This window comes from Neopelma chrysocephalum, unplaced genomic scaffold, assembly GCF_003984885.1.
Source record: "Neopelma chrysocephalum unplaced genomic scaffold, ASM398488v2 Primary Assembly neopelma1_323, whole genome shotgun sequence".
NCBI classification, from domain to species: Eukaryota; Metazoa; Chordata; class Aves; order Passeriformes; family Pipridae; genus Neopelma; species Neopelma chrysocephalum.
In genome coordinates this window covers 2,324,483-2,344,677 of record NW_020897986.1, presented here as the reverse complement: position 1 = coordinate 2,344,677, position 20,195 = coordinate 2,324,483, and the positions used below count along the sequence as shown (strand labels likewise).

Sequence of the window (20,195 nt, the reverse complement as noted above, 5' to 3'; positions counted from 1 at the left end):
CAGCGCGGCCGCGCACGAGCCCCCCCGGGCAGTGCCAGGTCGCAGTCTCAATGCCACCGCTCTGCTGCCCTCGACCCCCCGCCCCTGCCCCCGGGGTCCGCTCGGCGCCGGGATCCAACGTCGGAAACCGCAGAGCCCTGCTGCCGGTGCCGGCTTGGCAGCATCCCTGGAGCTGGGGAGAGGCGCGGCCTCGCCGAGGTCCCGGAGCAGCTCCGTGTCCCGCGGGGTCCCAGGCTCCGGCTGCGGGACGGGAGGGGAGCGGCACAGAGCCCGCCGGGACAAAGGCTTTGCCGGGGAGTTTTAAAAGACATCTGAAAGGATTTTAGACATCAGAGAGGATTTGTAATAGCTGGGCCGAAATAGCGACGAGAAGATGGTGGGAAGGGTGAGGGAAATAAATTCGGCCCTGCGTTAGCCAGGGACAAAACAGCTGCGACCCCGCGCCATCCTGCTTAACCACCATCGTCCTGGTTTAACCACCCCGAGGAGAAACGGAGCCTTTAACCCACCAAAGCCCACGTTGGGCTTTACTCGGGCTCGGCGCCCTGCGGGCGGTGCTCGGCCCGCGGCACCACCAGCCCCGCACACCCCCGCACCTGTGCGTGCCCGGAGAGCCGGGGCAGAGGGGCTGACACCTCTGCACCTCCCCGGCCCTGGGCACCGAGGCCCCGCAGGAGCCTGGAGAAGGCTCCGTGGCGGGGAGCAGGGACCGTGTTCCGGCCAGGCCGAGCTGCCTCGATGCGGGGCGGGGGGATCCCCTGGGCTCGGATCTCCCTCCCCACACGTGCAGCACTGCGGCTTAGCCACAATTATTTTCGGCGGCACGCAGAGAGGGTGCTCCTCCTTCGGCAAGGAGGAATTCGGCAAAGGGTGTTTGCTTTTTTTTTTTTCTTTCTTTCTTTTTGTGGATGGATAAAATGTTCTTGCTTTGGCTCTCCTCAAGGTTGAACTCCTCTTTTTTTTTTTTTTAGACGGTTCCTCCGACCGTGGGAAAGACGCTACCTTGGCTCTGCGATGACATTTCTGCCAAGTCTGGGATGGGGTGGGGGTTAGGAAGCTAAGGCTTTGAAACCTCTGCCCATTTTCTTCTTCTCTTTCGCCTTTCATCCAGCTGGGCTCCTCCAACAACTGGATGCCTCCAGCGGGCCCCGTTCTCCAACAGATGTACAACTTTCAATTATTTTCAGCACATTTTAATCAGGACTGGTTCTGATAAAGCCCTAATTAAAGAGACCTCACTATCGGCAGCTCGGTTCAGAACTCAACTTTCTTATCACATTCCTGAAGCTTTGGGTCAGGCAACACCGGAAAATGCGGCCAAAACCTCGTTCTGCTCTGAGCTGAGTTTTGAAGGTCACCGAAACTGTGTGGCGGGCCAAAAGTAACGTAGAAAGTGTCAGTGTTTTCTGAAAGTTAAAAAAGAGGCACAGGGAAATGGGGGAAAGGGAGCTGAAGGTTGAGCCTCCACCCTGAGGGCTGAGGGAGGAGATAACGAGCGAGAAACAGCTGTAGGATGGGAGCCCGTAAGGTACCGGCTTGTCAACGCTGCTCGCGTCGCCGCGACAGGAGCTTTGCTCTTGGGGTCAGGGCGATGTGAGAGACATGTGGCTGGGAACAAGCCAGTCCCACTCCTATCCCAGCCCCGCAGTCTCAGGGCCGACCTAAAATCATCGAGAAGGTGAAGGTTTCAAAGTCTTCTGGCTTATATTTTTTTCCCCTCCCCGTTGCTTCCTTCGTTTCTCCCACTCAGCCGCGCAGGTTAATGACATCCTGTGATGTCGCTGGATCCAGCCTGTCTGCAGAGAGAATAAAATGGAGAAGCAACATGCGGATCCCTTTGCTGCCTCTGCATTTTTATTCTCTCTGAAACCCGCTGTGATCACCGACCGGCGACGGTGAAACAGAGACCTGCCCTCCGCCGAGCACCCGGCATCGAAGGGGAACTGAGAGAGGCGCCTGAAAACAATCCCGAGTGCTCCCTCTCTACTAACAAAATCCCTCTCCAGCCACACAGCCCGTCCAGACGGGTCTGTGGAGGATGACCGTGCTGGAATAAGCAGGTTAAGGGAGAGGAGTGTGAGGGAGGAAGCGGTCGTAGTCCCTTTGGTTTCTTTTCCCAGCTCGCGTCGGACTTTTTGTTTTGTTTTGTTGGTTTTTTGTTTTGGTTTTTGGTTTGGGGTTTTTTTGGGGTTTGTTTTTTTTTTTTTTTGAGTGACTCTCGGAGGAGCTTGGTTCTCGGGGTAAATGCTGATGAGCCGAGAAACCTCCGAGATAATATTACTTTGTAATTACTTTTTTAGCTGAAGTTGTTTAGCCAGCTCCAAGTCATTAATGAAAGTTGGTGTCCAAGCACCTGATTTACGATTCCGTGTCGGCCCGGGGTCAGCAGAGGTGGTCTCTTTCCATCTGAATCTGCTCAGTGTAGGAAACAAAATAGGCTGTTTATTATTTTGGAGAGCAATTTTCACTGAAAGGAGGAGTTTTATTTTTGCATGTAACATTCCGCCTCTTTATTGCAGACTCTTCAGAAAGCGGCTCTTAAAAAAAATAAAGAAAAAAAAAAGCAAGATTAAAGGGTAACTTCTAAATTGGAAACGCCAGATGAGTACACTAAGCAGATGGGAATCTTCCTCTTTAATATGAGCAACAATTAATGAAAACATCCTTTTTATTACCGAAGCCGATCTGTTCTCTTTAAGCACGAACGGGACTTCCGACTTTCCGCCCCTCGGAGCGGGCAGCCCGGCTCGGCTCTGCCCGCAGTGGGGGGGTCCCGGGGGGGTCCCCGCGCCCGCAGCCTTGCGAAGTGCGTGTGCTGAGAGGGGCGGTGGGACAGTGAACGAAGGGGGCACGCTCTGGCCCCGTCCTTTTCCTCAGCGTGAGCAGCAGCCCCGAGGGTGCGATAATCGCCAAGTATTTGGGAGCCCGCGGCGCTCGGCCGGGCGTGGGCTCCTCTCTCTCGACGCCTGCTCGGAAGGGCTGTCGGGGGGCGCCTGCTAACCCCGCTGTGGTCTCTTCGGCAGGTTACAGCACCGTGGCGTTTGACGGGACCCCCAGCTATGGCCACACGCCGTCTCACCCCGCCGCTCAGTTTACGAACCACTCCTTCAAACACGAGGACCCCATCAGCCAGCAGCCCTCCCTAGGTAATTTCAGCCTCCGCGGGAGCCCGTCTCGAAGGGCTTTACCGCCCGACCGGCAATCCGGGGTGGCTCCGGAGTTGCACCGCTGCCCCAACCCCCTGCAGGCCTGGCACGGATGCCCCGATGCTGGAGGACGGGGCCCTGGAGCCCCCTCTGCAGCGCAGGGCAAGTGGAGCGGCGGCCGGTGGCCGCAGGGGTTAACTCTTTGCCGCTTTCTCCGCAGGGGACCAGCAATACTCGGTGCCTCCCCCGGTGTACGGCTGTCACACCCCCACCGACAGCTGCACGGGCAGCCAGGCCCTGCTCCTCCGGACCCCCTACAACAGGTACCTCCGCCGGCAGGGGAGCTTTGCCTTCCCTCCTTTCGCGCGGGTCGTTGCTGGGACGCGGTCTCTCTCCCCCGCATGCCGTTCAAACAGCTTCTCCTTTACGCAAGGAAACAGATTTATTTTTACCCTTCTCAAAAGAAAAAAAAAAGATTCGCACGTAAAAACCAAACCATACCAAACAAACCCAAACCAAACCAAAACCCAAAACCAAACCAAAACCCAACCCAAACAAACAAACTAAACTCCCAAAGAACCAAACCCCGCAAAACGAAAAAAAGACTCCGCACCATCCGGCCCGGGCCCCGATGTGTCCCGGAGATTTCCCGGTCCGCCTCGCCCTCCCGGGCCGGAGTTCGCGAGGGACGGCGGCCCTGGCAGAGCATCCCGGGCGGGCTCGGGAAAGCCGCTCTCCAGCGGCAGGTGCCGGCCGCCTCTGGGAGAAGGGAGCCGGGCTGCCTGTTCTCCTTGGAACACTCCTGCCCGGTAGCCCGCTGGTGCAAAAACTTTGGGATTTGCCCTTAACCACGCCGGTGGAATTTACCCGGGACAGCCCACCTGACCCCGAGGTACAAGGCCCCTTGCGCCTTCTTCCCGCAGTCCCGGAGCTCTTTCTCGAGGCCGGGAAGGTGTGGGAGCACTGGCTGGTGAGCAGCAGTGATGGGCAGAGCGTGGTACACGCAATTAAAACTCAGTTCCGTCCGAGGGCTTCGTCTTGCAGACCAAGAGCCCTTCCGATGGCTCCCAGAAGTGATGGGAACTGGCCTGCAGGGAGGTTATTTATTGAAATCGGGGCAATAAACCTATCGGATTTCCTTGCTGGGAGAAAGGTGCGTCTGGAGCTTTGCTGCAAGCAACGAAATCTCTTTGCCAACAGATGGGCCTGTGGCAAGCGCGGCTTCCCGTTTGTTTTTTTTTTCGGTTTGACATGGGGGCTGGGCGTTGGAGTTTTACAATGTGTTTAGTGAGTAAAAGAAGTTTCCCAAAATTTATTCTTCAACTTTTTGTGAACTTGGAGCCAGTCCCGTATCTTGGAGTTGCTAAGTAACTCTCGCACACAAAACAATGTGCCTCTGAGAAAGAAGCCGCGAGCGGCTCCTCTTGTAGGCCGGTTATATCATCTCTGATTAATCAACACTGGACGTGAGACAACAAAATTCTGTCACTTCCAGAAGCCCCTTCGCTAATGAACGTGAGTTGACGTCAAGGGAAGGAGGGAATGAGGTAATGAAGGAAGGAAAGAAGTCTATCCAGAGAGATTAGCTTGCAGAATAATTGGCGGGGCAAACTCCTGCGCTGAAGTGGCAGAGATTGCTCGCCGCGCAGGGAAATCTATAAATATGGTTTGTAGGGAGGCTCGGAGACGGCAGTTCCGAGCGGCCGCGGGCAGACGCAGTTCTCCCCAGTCCCACCAGACCCCGGGGCTCTCCATCGCCCCGCTCCTGGAGGCGGCAACACCTGGGAGGTGTGGTTCTGATAGGAGATCGCTGATAGTGTCGAGAGCTCTCTCCTCCACGTGCCTCCACCGAGGCGGCGTCGGGCAGGGGGTGAGCACAGCGGTGTCACTGCCTTAACGCGGCCATCTCCCGCCCAGCGCTTCGGGACCCGCACCTGAGGTCGGATTTCCTCCCGACCTCAGCCTTGATCCTGCCCTACTCCCTGGAAGGTTTACGGTTTACTCCGATAGGATAAGAATTTAAGCCCTTAAAGCTCACAGAAGCCAATACTGGTGCGTGGGGGTGTAAGTCAGGCAGAACTTGTTCCACGTCGAGGGCAGCCCCACAGAGCTCCCGCATCGAGGCCCGCACAGGTGGGCAAGCTCGGTGCGGCCTCCCCTTAATAAAGGCGATTAATAAGTGTCCTCCTAATGAACATGTTCAAAAACGCCTAGGAAAAAAACCGATCTTCCTAACAAACAAGTGTTCTTCCTGTGGATGAGTAGTTGCGGTGCAGAAAGGGAGGGGATTCATTTGCCACATCACCAAGGCCCTGAAAACGGCCTCACTGTCCCTATCCATATTTATATTGATTTGGCTAAATTGTTTTTTTTTTTTCAAGTCCGTATTTATTCCGCACCTCCTTTGAGAAGGTTTCTTTCACTTCTCGCAGTTCAGGTGAAGTTTGACAGCTCTGCTTTGACAAGTGATTGCTCGGTCGCCGCATCCGAGCGCCGGGGCCGGCCGTGATGGATGCTCACCCCCGGAGTGTGTGTGGGGGTCCGTCCTTCCTCGAACTGGCTGAGGACGGCAGGCGCTATCGTTCGCCTCGAGCAGTGGAGAGGAGGGTGATGTGGCGGAGGAGACGAGGTCGGGGGCGGGAGGTGTTGCCCCTCTCTCCGGGGGGATGCGCCGGCCGGTGTTTGCCCTGCACCACCTCCTCTCTGGAGTAGCGCTCGGGTGTTGTTTGTGGTCCCTCGCCCACTCCAAGGTGAGGCTTCGGGTCTGCTCCTCCTTGCATAGTCCTGTCAGGGCCACACCCTCGTGTCGAACACGACCCCAAGGGTGATGCCTTGGCGGGCAGAGGTGAAGCGAGAGAGCACCGCGAGGAGGTGTAAAGGGAGTCACCTCCATCCGATGTTCTCTCTTCCCGCACCTCGCCATCTCCCCAGCTGGCTGCAAGGGACCGCTCTCGGCTTCCCCGCTCCCCGAGGGAGCCGCGGAGGGTCGCGGGTGGGCGTGGGCAGGAGGGTCCCTCCGCCAGCAGAACTCCCGGCTCGGCTGGTGCGTCTACAGTGCGGGGGCACTCGGGGAGAGGGCCTCGTCATCCCTCCCCTAGCGAGGCAAAGCAGTGGGGAAGGCGGCAGCTTGAAGGAAATGGTTAAAAGATCGTAATTCTTATACTGGAAGCAAAACTATCTCTGAAATCTCTCGCCTCGGCAACTACTTGCTCTCTGTTTATAGCGCGGCCCGCTGTGCTGCCAAGGAGCCCTGCGCCTGTGGTTGGTAGCTGGACACGGATGACAAACCCGTGCAGATCTCAAGTGTGCGTTTGTGGGTCCATTAAAATGGTGATGTGAACTTTTCTACCTCGCGCTGCTTAATGTAGTAAACACGCTCGATGTTGAAAATTTACTGTGAGTCACACTTGCAAAGACTCTAAAAGTGGAGGAGTCTCAGTTCAGATTATAGCTGTTTCTGTGCAGAGGTCAAGAACTCGATAATACTGCAGTGCAGGCCAAAACAAACTCTATATGATCTACTACTGGTTTCCTTTTAAGTTCCCTTTTTGCTCAGCGTTGACTTCCTTTTATTCCACTCCAACTTACATTAATCCCCGTTGTAGAAATGTTCCCCCCCTTCCTCTCGTTTCTCTTTAAAAGCATCTCTGTAATGAAAATAAGTTATTTTTAGTGCCTTCTTTGTGGCCGTTAGAAGGGCCAAGGATTCAGATTGGAATCAGCGCAGGCATATCCCTGGAGACCCCGCTTTCCTCCTCATCATCATTCAAACCTCATCCAAAGCCGAGATTTTGAGCGGAGCTGTTAATTCCATGAGGTCATCTCACGGTACTGTCAGTAACAGGCCATGGCGAGGCGTAAATGGCGTTAGGGACGCCCTGTTCTCTCTCGTGTCAGATGCGAGGTGTTTAATCCGAGTCGGTGCCCAGTGGCCCCCGGCGCGGCCGTTCCTGCCTCCGGCTTTAAGGGGCGCGAAGCCCGGTGGTGCTCGCCTGACTCCCGCCCAGGGCCGATTCCCGCGATTTAGCCAAAGCTTGGACAATTCCGGTTTGTTCGAGATGGAAACCTCGACGGGCCGTGGCTCAGCATAGAAAAAGGGTTTCTCCCCTTTACGACTGCCAGCAGCAGAGATCGCACAGACCGCCTCTGCAGCCCGTGTGAGGGGGCTGCGGGTGCCCCTCCGCGGGCATCCCTGTCCCGGCGTATTCCCCACCCGGGAGTCGGCAGCGTTACCCACTGGAACCCGCTCTCAGGGCCTCAAGTCAAACTTCTCTTTCTGTTCCAGCCGCGCAGCTGAAACGCGCCCCCGCCGGGCCGGGCTGGCGTGGGGTCCGCGCCCAGGCACCTGCTCCCCCCGCACTCATCCCCGGCTCCTGCCCCACCACAGAGGGAGGACAAGGGGTGCGAAGGCTGCGGGTCTCTCCTGCGGCCGCCCCGTTCCGGTGGCACCGGTTGTGATAGAGCGGGGTTTAGCCGAAGTAGCGGAGTTCCGCTCGCCCCGTATCTCCCAGCGCTTCCCACGACGCCCAGCTTTCCCGGGAGCCGCTCCGGGCTCCCTTCGGAGGCTGAAGGCAGCTCGGGCTCCGCCGTTCAGCTGCGGCTGCACGGCCAGGAGCGAAGCGCGGCCGTACCGCGGGGGGGTCGGGAGGGATTTTGGCCGGGGGGGCTGCGGTGTCCCCTGACCGCGGGCACCGCGCTGGTTTGTTTTGGACACTGTCACCCAAAGGCGGCATGGAATACAGTGGCTGCGAGCTGTGACAAGATGAATAAGTGTATTGCTTTATGAAAAAGCAAAGGAGGGGGAAAAAGTGGATATTGTGGGGGAGGATCTTATAAATGAACTGTCAAGCGAAAGAAAGTTAAAGGGAAATCTCCTGCTGTAAATGCATCGGGCGGGCACTTCTAATAAAAATCAGGGTCCTGGAGGAATTAATTACAGCAGCATTACAGGAAGAATTCGTGGAATTGCAAAACGTAGTTGGCACAGACCAGCACGGACTGCTATTGCAAATGGGGAAACTGCAGGAGAGTTTAACAATTCCTGAGCTGATATGCAGGACATTGTAGTAGCATAATAGCACTTCAGACATACTAATGAATAATAGTGTCCAGTGATACTGACAAATGATATTACGCATACTTCGAGATTGAAGTCACTTAATTTGTTTTTATATGCAAAAGCTTCCCACTGGAATCTGGCTTTTTTAGGTCGCTTCTACCTGCCACGAAGTAAAAAAAAAAGAAAAAAAGAAGAAGAAAAAAATACCCTCTTCTAATAACAGAATGAGATAAATTCACCGCCTAAGTCCAGCGATTTTAGGTGTGATTAATCAACGGGGAGACTCGGGTTTATTGTGAGCGGCTGTTCCCCGGCATCAATCACATCTCCCGGCTGAGGGGCCGGGGGCTCCCGCCTCGTCCCCCCGCCGCTCGCCGGGGAGCTGCGCTGCCAGGAGATCCCGGAGCGGGGGAGCCCCGCAGGCGGCCCGGGGGGAGCCTGTCCCGGGAGGCGGCACCTCCTCGGCCCTGTGGAGATCCGCCGGGCCGAGCGAGCACTCCCGGGGCTCCGCGGCCGCCTCCCACCGTCCCGCCCCGCGGCCGCGCTGCCCGGGTTTGCCGCTCCGGTGGCGGGGAAGCCGCGGGCCGCAGCCGCCGCCGGGCTGCCTTCGGTGTGTACCGGCGGGGAAAGAGCCTGTTCCAGCGGCGAGCTTCGTTTATCGCTCAGCCACTCCATTTTTCTCCCGCCTGTCAAGCCCCTCTATGTAGTAACATCCATCATGAGTCACGATAGTTGTTTCACTCCATTACCCACGTGGTCCCTCACACTCCTGGTTAAAATAGTTAACAGATTTGACTTTTTAAAACAAATAATCAGCTGTGTTAGTCCGCCCGGCTGCCTATATTCGTTTTACTCATTTCAATATCGGATATTATGTGTGTCAATATCGGATATTATTTTTCTGTAAGGAAAAAGTTTTATGTCTCCATTTCCAGCTGTTTAAAAATCGTCAGGCTTGCAGATTCAAAGGGACTTTTCGATCCACAGCCTTTATTTTCTTCAATTTCCTTTTATTTTTTAAAAAAATTCATAATACGTAGAGGGATTATATAAAATAAATTCACTTTCTACTGTTAGATAGTTAGAGTTAAAACCAATAACAAAGAAATTGTTGATATCTTGATGTACTGTTTTTTATTTGATAACTGTAACTTTGGTTCTAATTCTACATGTTTTCTCAACAGTGACAATTTATACCAAATGACCTCGCAGCTTGAATGCATGACATGGAATCAAATGAACTTGGGATCCACACTGAAGGGGTAAGGAGCTTTGTTCTCTTCTAACCTGTTGCCCTAGCGTAGCTGTGTTACTGAGCTAACTTAGTCTTGTATTTTACGACTTGAATCCCATCACTTGCACGAAAAGAATACTTTCCGGTCCTGAGAACGGCTCATCATCTGGCTGCAGTTCGCCGGGATTTTGATAATCCCTGCGATAGCCTGGGTTGAGGGCTGGGGTGCCGCGCCCACGGAGCCCAGCCCTGGGTGTTTCGGAGGCGAAGCGCCGGAGCCGCCCTGTCCCGCCGGGGCCGGGCCGGGGTCCCCGGGCAGGGCAGGGCAGGGATGGGCTGTGCCCGTTCCCGGTCCCCGGGCCCGTCCCAGAGGAGCAGCCGCGGCCCCTTCGCGCTCTCCTCCTTGAGCCGTCGCCCCCTTCCTACCATCCCTCTTCCCTTTCCCTGCCTTCGCCAGGCCCTGCGTCCTGTGTCCCGGCCCGGCCGCCTCCCGGCTTCCTTCCTCCCGGCCATTGTCGCCCTCCCACCTGCCGGGAAGAGGCTCCTGCCCGCCTCCCCCGCGGGGCTTCCTGCGCCTGGGCGGGCAGGAAGGCTCCGAGGCGCCGCGGGGCCCCGCCGGGGTGGCGGCCCACGGAGGGGGGTCAGGCTCCGGTGCCTGTGCCCGGTGCCTCCATCAGCCCTGCCAGGGGTAGGGATCCCCCGACCGAGACCCGCGAGGCCGATGCACAGCCGTGTCCTCACCTCGTTTCATCTGCGATCGCCACCGTGAGCGACAGAGCCACCTTTCGATCTTAGCCAAGAGAAAGCCACAGAGTAGATAATTCGCTGCTCTGAGTAGATAATTGGCTGTGAAAACTCCCCCTCCACACACCGAAGGCAGGTATCGCCAGCTTTGAGATGGTCTCAGTGTCTGTGCTCGTGTTGCCCCAAGTGAACAACAGGAGAGGCCGAGGAAAGCCTTGCATAGCTCTGTGCTTTCATGCATAGATCTCTGCTTTCATGCATAGCTCTGTGCTTTCATGCAGTTGTCCATAAACGTCAAAATTCTTGTTCAGGATGGGCTTTGTGTACAGTGCTGTCGTGTGATGAAGGAATAAAATGTTATGGATCTGCTTCTAGCTCATTCACAAATAGTGGTTTGAAGGGACAAGATGGTAACATAGTATTGAAGTGAAGGGGAGAATTGAGCCTGAAGAGGTCTGTCATGGAGCTCTTATGGTTAGAGGAGATCCAAAAACCTACAGTTGTGTACAGTTCACTGTCTTTGCTGCTAATCCCTCTTTTAAAGGTTATTTCCTACTTTTTTTTTCCCATAAGTGTTTTTGATTTCCTCTTTAAACTGTACCCTTTAAAGATCAGTCATTTCAGTATTAGACACTGTTTTGTCTCTTCTGAAGAAAATATCCTGCAAAATGGAGAAACACATCAACCTTGACCGAGGTCCAAGTTATTAAAGCAAGGAAGAGGTTATTCTTTGGGGAACTCAGTGAAAAAAAAAAGTCACAATAGAAATATTAAAGGAGTACTGAACAAAATAAATGGCTTCTTACTTGTCCAGGAGTCAGACTGTTAGCAGTGTAAAGTATGTGACCTAGGATGCATGAAAAGGGGGGGAAAAATCAAGATGAATGATCTATGGTAAAACAAAGCTGAAAGTTTTGGTATAGGCCAAGATTGTAGAATCTGTGGAAAATCAGTGCTAGACATAGCCTCATCACTGGTAATATGAGCCAAAATAGTTATCTGTCTTTTCTGGCTGAGAGTTACAATACACAGTACCTCCAATCTCAGTTGCCATGAACATAAGGTATTCTTCCCCAGATTTACATCTTTAAAATATATGAACTGTTCGTAAGTGATTTCCAGGCGTTTAGTGTTTCAGATGCTTTTCTCAATCTCGTAGTTGTAATTTAAGAATTTTGGAATCAATCTTTCTGTTGAAATATGGAGCTTCTAGATTCTGTCCAACGATGACAGTCCCTGTTTAGCTCCTTGCCTTCAGTTCTCCTCAGCAGTTCTTCCTGGCTTCAGTAAGGCTTTTGCACATTATAAGAAGGAAGAAGACATTGCCAGTAAGTTCTGCAAACAGTTAGAGAACTCTACAATTGTATAAAACTTACAGGTCATACACTTTATTCTTGACAGCAGCCCAGGTCAGTAGCTTGCTTTCTGGGTTCATGTTCAGCACAAGTTTAACACACTGAAATGAAGCTGTTGCCATGCATTTCAGGCAGTGTTAGTTAGCAGTTTCTATGCTGAATTTACCTTGCAGTTTATCTGAGGGCAGTCCAGTTTTAGCTCTTCACATTCTTGCCAATATTTGAGTGATGAGCTCCAGAATCTCCTCGCCCCAGATTAAAAGTTTGAATTTGAGGAAGGAGTACTGCCAGGTGTCCAAAACTGTGTCCTTTTCAGTCATTGTGAAGACCATTCCTGTTGAGTTGCAAGCTTGGGAACGGTCCTCTTTGTGTGTGATCAAAAGCCTGGCATCTAAACTACTGAGTGATTTTATCTGCTCAGAGCCTGCTGCAGCTTATGTCTTTAAGGCCATGGATGTCTGCTTTTCCCAAGTGTTTTTTCCTCCACGGATATTTTAATATTGGATATTGGAACTGACAGCAAGAAGTTCCTTTGTCTCAGTGGAGTTTAGTCTTTGAGTGCTTTCGGTAGCTGTAAGCATGAGGAATCTGTGGAAGGCAAGGCCTGAGACAAGCAGAGGTGAGCAGTAAAAGGCATGGAATAGGGTCCCTGACCAGCCACTGCTAAGTGGTGAAGAGAGACATCTAAGGTGAAGTGAGATGTCTTCTGGCAGAGTACAGCAGTGTGACAGACTGGCAGGGGAAAGGGAGAGAGGTGTAAATGGGGAAGCACATAGAAAAGGCTGCAGCCATGAGTTTTAGATGTTTCTACTTGCTGGCAAACCAAAAGGACGTCTGATGGCCCAAGGTGAGCTTCTCTCTTTGAGGAGCTGTCCCTGGAGAAGAAAACAACCCACTACTTCTACCATACAGTCCAGCTGACTTGAATCTGCATTTTAGATTTTCTTTTAGGTTCGGAATGCCAACTCAGTTTAGCTCTGATGGAGCTCAGGTTGTTCTCATAGCTCGTGTGAGGGAAGAACAGTGCCTTGTGAACTGGTGTGTTGATTGTGTTGCTTGTTTGTCCAGAGACCTCTCTGTCACCTTCTGAACTTTGGGTAGACAAGAGGGAGGGTGGGCTTGTTGTCTGCGAGGTGGCAGCTTCAAGAATCCGAAAGGAAAGCTTCATTGCTAAGGCAATAAACACCCCTGGGAGACTGGATTTTATCTCCTCAGGCTGTTTGCTGATGATTTGTTCCTAATTTTGTGGTATTTTGTTTGGAGCAGCTGAGATTAGATTTATACTGTTGCAGGAAAGCCAGTGGGTCCTTTGCTTATTACCCTGAGAACTCAGGTCCCAGACATCTCAAAATGCATGTCCCACATTAGTGGGCACCTTTTCAACTTGTGTCTGTCCTTAATATTTTCATGTTGGTTTTTTGTTTATCCAATACGAAAAACACTGGTTCCTTGTGTAGTAGTTGTAAGGGTAGGTAGATCTCATGACTATAAACCCCCTCTTGATATTTCGGTGAGTTATGCGTAAAAGTGACATGAAAATAACCGATAACAAGCAGGAAATGATATGGCATGGTTGACAAGAAGTGTAGCTACATTTCCAACAGCAATACTTGACAAAATTGTCTCTTCAGCTGCTCGAGCAAAGAGTTTTGATCCATATTTCCCACAGTCATCTGAAATTGAGTGCATAACCAGACAAAATGTTGGTTTTCCCCTTTTAGTTTTGCTTGAGTGTTAAATACTCAGCATGTTCCATGGAAATTGGTATTTATTGCTGTTTTCTCACACTCACTGGAAGGCATATTAGGTGTGATCTCTGCAGAACACTTCTAAAACTGCATCTAAAACAAGACAGTGAAAACTTGTTTTGTTTAGGACTGAATTGCAAAAGATTTTATGTTTAGCTTTGGTGGTATTATTAGTAACATTTTGAGGTGCAAAACTTCCTACTTGGGTTCAGTTCTGCAGTCAAGGTGAACTGGGAATGGACAATAACCTACTGTCTCTAATCCTGAATTGATCCTTTCCCACTGATAGCTGAGGGTCTCATTTTGAAAGGAAGCGTTGGGTAAAATCCTAATTCCACTCAGGTCAAACCAAAGAAAGACTATTGAAGTCAGAAATACTAAGGTCCCCTGAAAATCCAGATCCTTCCTTTCATCAACCAGCTAGTTCTCTCATTGAAGATGGTAGAAGAGCTCTAATCTGTGAAATCGTGTTTTTTAATATTCCTTTGCCTTGGAAAGTAGAGATAAAAATGCAGCTTTATACTCCACCCTCTGTAATAGTATCAGACAAAAACCAGGCAGAAACAGAATCTTCTATATAACTAATCAGAATCTTTTTGCTGTCTCCATACTTATTTTTCCCAGGGTGCTAGGATGGTAAATATTTTAGCAGAGGGAATTAACTCTACTTCTCTTCCTTTATGTTCTGTTATCAACGGCACTAGCCCACACCCTCACTTTGCCTCATTTTTGGCTCTGTTTCTAAACCCTAAAATTCCTGTTCCTGCACTGAAACACAATTAAATTGAGGCTTAATGTGGTGCCTGTTTTATGTAATCTTGCTTTCTGGCTTTTTTTTATTCTTCCAAGTCTGAATCTCATGAATCAATGTGTATTCACATTTCATCTGAAATTTTCTAACTCTCCTCGGTGTGCCCTAAAGCTTCCCTTTTTTGGTTTATGAAATAATAATAAAAAGCTTAACTCTTCAGATTAAGTTGTAACTGCTTTATACATTAGACAGGCAATTTCAGTCTAACAAAGTAAAAATGGTGTGAGAGAGAAATTGCAGCTTGATTATTTTTTAAAATATTCAGATTAGAATGTCATCTTTTATGAGGGTTTTTTTTATAACCACTCAGATTGATACAACTCTCCAAAGCTGCTCTGTTTTTCATCACACATTCTCATCTGTAAAACCTTCATTTTTATTAATCTTTGTACAATCTGTACAACTTGGAGATTAATCATTTTAAAAGAGCTACTCTCCGAGTGTTAAGGATTTGCTGGGCTAATGGTGAATGCAAGCCCTTTAAATACTCTACAAAACAGAGCCTTTCCTTAGCATTCCGTGTTGTGTAAGTATCAGCCTTTGTTTCCCAGTTATCTAGAATTACATTTTATGGCTCTGTTTCCAGGTCTGTTTCTGGCTGTCTAGATCCAGAGAATACGAGTCCTTTTTTCACCAACTAACCCGAACTCTAAATATTTATAGTCCAGTTCTGCCCTTGTGCAGTTCCCATTGAAGTTAAAGGGAGTTGTATATTTACAAGTAAAGGCAGAACTGGACTGTGAGGCCAAATCCTCCAGTCCTTGCTCAAACAAAAATTTGTGTTGGATCCTGGCAGGCCAGTTTGGCTGCATCTGCCCTTGCTTAGTTCTGAGTCCACTTAGGACCTGTGGAGGGATCAGTGTAGTGTCTCTCCTGACTGCAACTCTGTGCCTTACTGGGGATTTTTCTATTTTCCTTTCTTTTTTTTTTTTTTTTCAAGATTTTTTTGGTTAATTCAACTGTTTACTCCCTGATCATGCCCCTGGCTTTAGCTGCTTTCTCCTGGGGGCTGCTCAGCCCTTGGAGCAGGGCAAGGCACAGCGTAGGAGCTCTGGCTGTGCTCTCTGAGTGCACTTGCAGCAGGGCAGCGAGTGGTTCCACTGGCAGTTCTCCAGCCTGCTGTGGTGTTGTCTGAGCAGCCTGTCCTGCTGAGAGAGAACATGTGCTTTGGTGGAGATCTAGGCTGTCATCTAGTCTTGGGAGTCTATCAGGATAATTTTTCATTATTATATGTATAGATTTGGTGCCCTGAGCGTTCAAGGCGTTGTCTCTTTGCCTGGTTAAACACAAGAGTGCCTGACCAGAAGAGGTGGAAGTTAAGAAATGTCCTGCCCTCTGGAGATTTCCATTTAGTTAATGTATTGCAGATATAAATTCATCAGTTACTTGTATTGATATAAATTCATCAGTTACTTGTATTGCTCACGTTTGTGGCACTGCATCTGCTCATTGTCTCTTGCATGCAATAAAGTGGGTGTTTGAGTTTAATAACGTGTTTAGATTTATATCGGTTCTTCTACCACTGCTTTTATTGTAGTGGATAAGTTGCAGCCACATGAAACAAGCCAACTGTGCCAACTGTGGTGCACATTTTGGGGCATACATCATGGATGCATGGAGTAAAGAGGCGGGGAGAAAAAGAATTGTCTTTCACAATGAGTTTACTACCGATGCAGAGTGGAGGCTGAAGTTCAAGGGAGCAGCGCTGTAGGGACGGTTTGTGAGAACTCCTCCTTCAGTGTTCCAGTTTCCCACTGGCTGGGAAAGAATATCCACCTGTTAATTCCTATCTCCCCAAAGGTCAAATTATTCCTTAGTGCTTCATAATGAATGAACAGTATTTTAACCAAGAAATCTCTCGTGATCCATTTTGCTGTCATCATCCATATGGCCGCGCTGAGTACCAGCCAAAGCCGATGGAAATGTGCCCAATATTAAGTGGGAATTAGGGCTCCTGATTATTAAAGTGTCTCTCCTAGGGAGCTGGTTAAGGGCTTAGTATGTTATGAGTCTAGAGGCTCAGAAAACAGGTTTTAATCTTCATAGCTTTGCAGTTGTATGTACAGTTTTAATGAAGTATAACTAGAAATAATGTGAGGAAATATGTGAGAGGCTGAATGTTGAGGAAGGCTTCCCAAAAGTGCAATAAAAATTGAGATAGAGATCATCTGGAGGATACCTCTCCTTCATAGAGCCATTCCTTAGGGCACAGGCAGGGTCTTTGTTCTGTTTCTTATTCCTGGGAGGAATTATTTCAGAACTGACTGGTCTTTACAAGAAAGGTTATCACTGAAAGATGAAAACCATGAGAATTTGGAGGGAAAGTGGGGCTGTGTTTTATGGTGTGAGCTTTTACTGCATATTCCTGCTTCTCCTTCTAAAGTTTCTGTCCTGGGAATTCTTCTTATCTGACTTTGTGTCTATTGTTTATTGTAGTGTTTAAGGTTGTTAGGACAGGTGTGAATGGGAAGTTACATGGTTACTCAGGGTGACCAACGCTGAAGTTCATATTTACCCTTGACTACTGCTGTGTTACACATCAGCAATAGCTTCTGCTGCAGAACTTCCTCCTTGTTGATGGTAGTTCTCATTTCATTTCTGTTTTAAAATGCACTGTGTAATTTGTGATCAACAGATGTATCACCACACGTTGGGTGTTTTCAACATTCTTCCTCCTCCCCTTTGTCTTTTTAACATGTACAGACTTGCTGCCTTTAAATAGAGAGGAAAAATTGATGCTGGCGGGGGGAACCTGAACTGATCAAATGGTAGCAGCAAATGGTAATTTGTGACTTATATTAGGGTGCAAAAGGCCACATCTGGGCCCTAGGGAGAGAGGAGACTCTATTTATTTGGACATGGTGTATATCTACAGAAGAGTTTAATCCATTCAAATCAGATAATGACATCTTTATCTATTATTACAGACATTACTACAGATCAGAGATACTTTCTTGCCACCCCTCTACAACTTATTTCATTATGGTCACCTGTTTACTGCTTAAAATTGAAATAAACAGAACATACCCTCCCAAAAGGTGTAGGCTTTGATTTGAGTAGTCAGGCAGAGCTGGGATTTGAAGCTGGTGTTGTAAAGCAGCAAAGGAACAGACCCCAGGGAACCCCTTTGCCAGCGAGTCGCTGTGGGGCCGAGGGACCAGGAGCACAACCCACCCGCTGCAGCCAGAGCTGCTCACAAACACTGCTCCCCTCCTCCTTACCCAGCTTCACAGACCCTTCAGACATGGCCCATGTTCCAGTTCCACTGCCTGTTCTGCAAATCACTTAAGAGGTTTAAAAATTCCTTGTAATTCTACTCTCTGCACATGAACTTTGAGCGAAGAGAAGGGAAGGACCAGTGAAATGAGAGTCTGGGCCTCAGGGACCCCTTCAAATTGCTATTGCAAGCATTTGGCAAAGACTGGGATAACATCCTACATATCCATCTTTGTCCCTAGATGTGTGCCCTTGGGCTTTGTTCTGCACTTTCTGATTTCTAGTGTTGTGTAAAACATGTACACTTACCACTGCCAATATATATATATATCTACATGTGATAATGTACACATTAATGTAACATACTCATTCAAAAATAAAACCTAACTGTATTTACAGAATTTTGACATTAAGAAGGATGCAAACAGGAAACACAGCAATGTTCCAGCGTTCTGGATAGGAGCACACAGGATTTTGAAGAACAAAATTAGACAAAACATATGGCTGTGACACACACAAAACATAGCAAAAGTTGCAAGTTTTGAAAATTAATGTGTTGCATGAGAAATCTTGAAAATTTATACCTTGTAGGTGTAGGCTGATTTGGTTTTTTTAATTTTCTTTTTATGAAGGGTTAATTTGTAGCGCATCCTGCAAGCTGATATGTGGGATAAATAGTTTAGACACTGATTTGTAATCTCTGTTTATGAGTACATGACTGCTATTCTTATAAATGTCATCACTTTCTTGGTAGTATCTGGTAATATCTGAGTCATGAGGTGCTGACAAAAATCCACTGCACTTAATGTGAAACTTGAGGCATTTTGCTCATTCCAAAAGATATTAGCAATAGCCAGCCCCACATTTAACTGATAAATAATGTGTACATGTGCACATGACACTGTTGTGCTGCTATGTGAATTTTTCCCTCTTACCTAAAATCTTTGTGGAGACACATCAGATTTTAAATCATGACAATTTCTTTTCCTTCTTTCTTTATTTTTTTTTCTGGACTGTCCTGATGGATACTAATAGATGTATGTATGGAATCAGTGCATTGTGCCAGTGGGAGCAGATCCATCTGAAGGCAGATCTGGTTTCCTTTGGTGAATTTAATTTGAACTTGGATATTATGGCTATAAAAGTGAACTCTGCATATGTTATCACTGACGTAAGAAATGAAACCTCTCACCTGGAGCTGGGTACTGAAAAACATTTAATTTTTCCATTATTTCCCTCTTTATTTGCAGCCATACAGCAGGATATGAAAATGAGAACCACAGTGCTCCCATGTTATACAGCTGTGGGGCCCAATACAGAATACACACCCATGGAGTTTTCAGAGGCATACAAGTGAGTATAGTAGGGCATTCTCCTTTGGAAAGTAAAACTGCTGCCTGTTTATAGCATTAATTTACTATTTCACTGGTATTTATAAATCCATCCTTGATTTGTGGTTTCCCTGTGTTACCAAGAAATGCTTTATGTAAATGTCCTGGCTTCACTAAAGCTGTGGAACTATAACTTAAGATTTCTTTCTGACACAGTCATTTAAAATTACTTATTTCTTCTTCTAAAGTTATGTCTGCAAGGCAATATTCCTTCCATCCTTCTCAGGATGGTCCCAAACATAGGATCCTCTTTCCAGCTTCTGGCTCCAATCACTCTGACCCCGTTGAGCTTCTGTGGTTGCAGAGAACTGTGTCTGATAACTGTATATGTGTGAAACTGTTAGATGACATTTCGCTTTCATGTATTTCTGAAACTTTACTAATTTAAACGTATTTCCTTAAAACAAAATAGAATATGTGATCGTGTCCTAATGACTAAGTAATTAGTGAGTATTTGGAAGGAACTTACCATTCATGGGAGTTAATTTCCTCCTTTCTGAGACAGTCAGAAATTAATAAATACCACTGTAAAAGATTTACCTTCTTAAAACTGATGATGAAGTCATTACAGAATATCTGTCTCTTCTTGCTCTGTGTTAAACGTGCATCAGTGTTTTTAGATAGCATCTTTTCTCCTTTTCCTTTTCTATATAGTTTAGCAAGTCATTATTCCATGTCAAGCTCTCAGAAACAGGTTCCTGAGCCAGCTTTTGTTGAGTGAATAAAAGTAAGTGGCTGACATTGTTTAAGGAAGTTAATTGTCCCAGAAGGAGGAGATCATCTTTGATGGAACATTGTGACAGTGGCCAAAATGCATTAAGGCTGAACTATTCATCAGCTCCACCTAGACAGTTGTTTTTGTTTTGTTTATAATCAGGTTGCATTAATCCAAGACATTACTTTCCTTGTCCTTTAACTTCATATGAGTATTTAAAATGAAGAGGATAGTAATACTCTGGCTCATGCTCCTATCTCTTAGACTGGTATAAGCTTAAAACTGTTTCCTATGCCAGTAAGAGTTCTGCCAGGATTGTGTGGCTGTACAGGAGGTCACAGTGTGAGCCATTACACATAAATATTGGTGAGAGAATTCACTAAGTAGAGTTCACTGTATTTCACCTTCGAATAACTGTGATACTATGCAGAGAACAGATTGAGGTATGATAAGGTTGCAGATCGCTAATGTAGAATCAAATAAAACTGCCTGTTTGCAGTGTGATCTGTGTAAGTATCTCTTTGTCCTGGCGAAGTGCCTCTGATTGTTTGTCTTTGAATATGCTAAGTAGGAGCTGAAAAACACACAGGTTGCATTAGCAGGTCTCTGTCATTGCAGGATGTCCGGCGGGTGCCAGGAGTCGCTCCAACCATTGTCAGATCGGCGAGTGAGACTAATGAGAAGCGTCCCTTCATGTGTGCCTACCCGGGCTGCAACAAGAGATACTTCAAGCTGTCCCACTTGCAGATGCACAGCAGAAAGCACACTGGTGGGTA

At 48.5% G+C, this 20,195-nt stretch overlaps 1 protein-coding gene across 3 annotated transcripts in view; it reads left to right on the top strand.

The window, feature by feature from the left end:
- The window catches only part of WT1 (Wilms tumor 1), a 37,009-nt gene that overhangs the window by 2,087 nt on the left and 14,727 nt on the right, over positions 1-20,195 (top strand). For all 3 annotated transcript variants that reach the window (XM_027705336.1, XM_027705339.1, XM_027705338.1), the window contains exons 2-6: positions 3,024-3,146; positions 3,367-3,469; positions 9,390-9,467; positions 18,564-18,666; positions 20,038-20,188. In XM_027705336.1, coding sequence (XP_027561137.1) covers positions 3,024-3,146; positions 3,367-3,469; positions 9,390-9,467; positions 18,564-18,666; positions 20,038-20,188 — 558 coding nt within the window. The remainder of the gene's footprint in view (positions 1-3,023; positions 3,147-3,366; positions 3,470-9,389; positions 9,468-18,563; positions 18,667-20,037; positions 20,189-20,195) is intronic.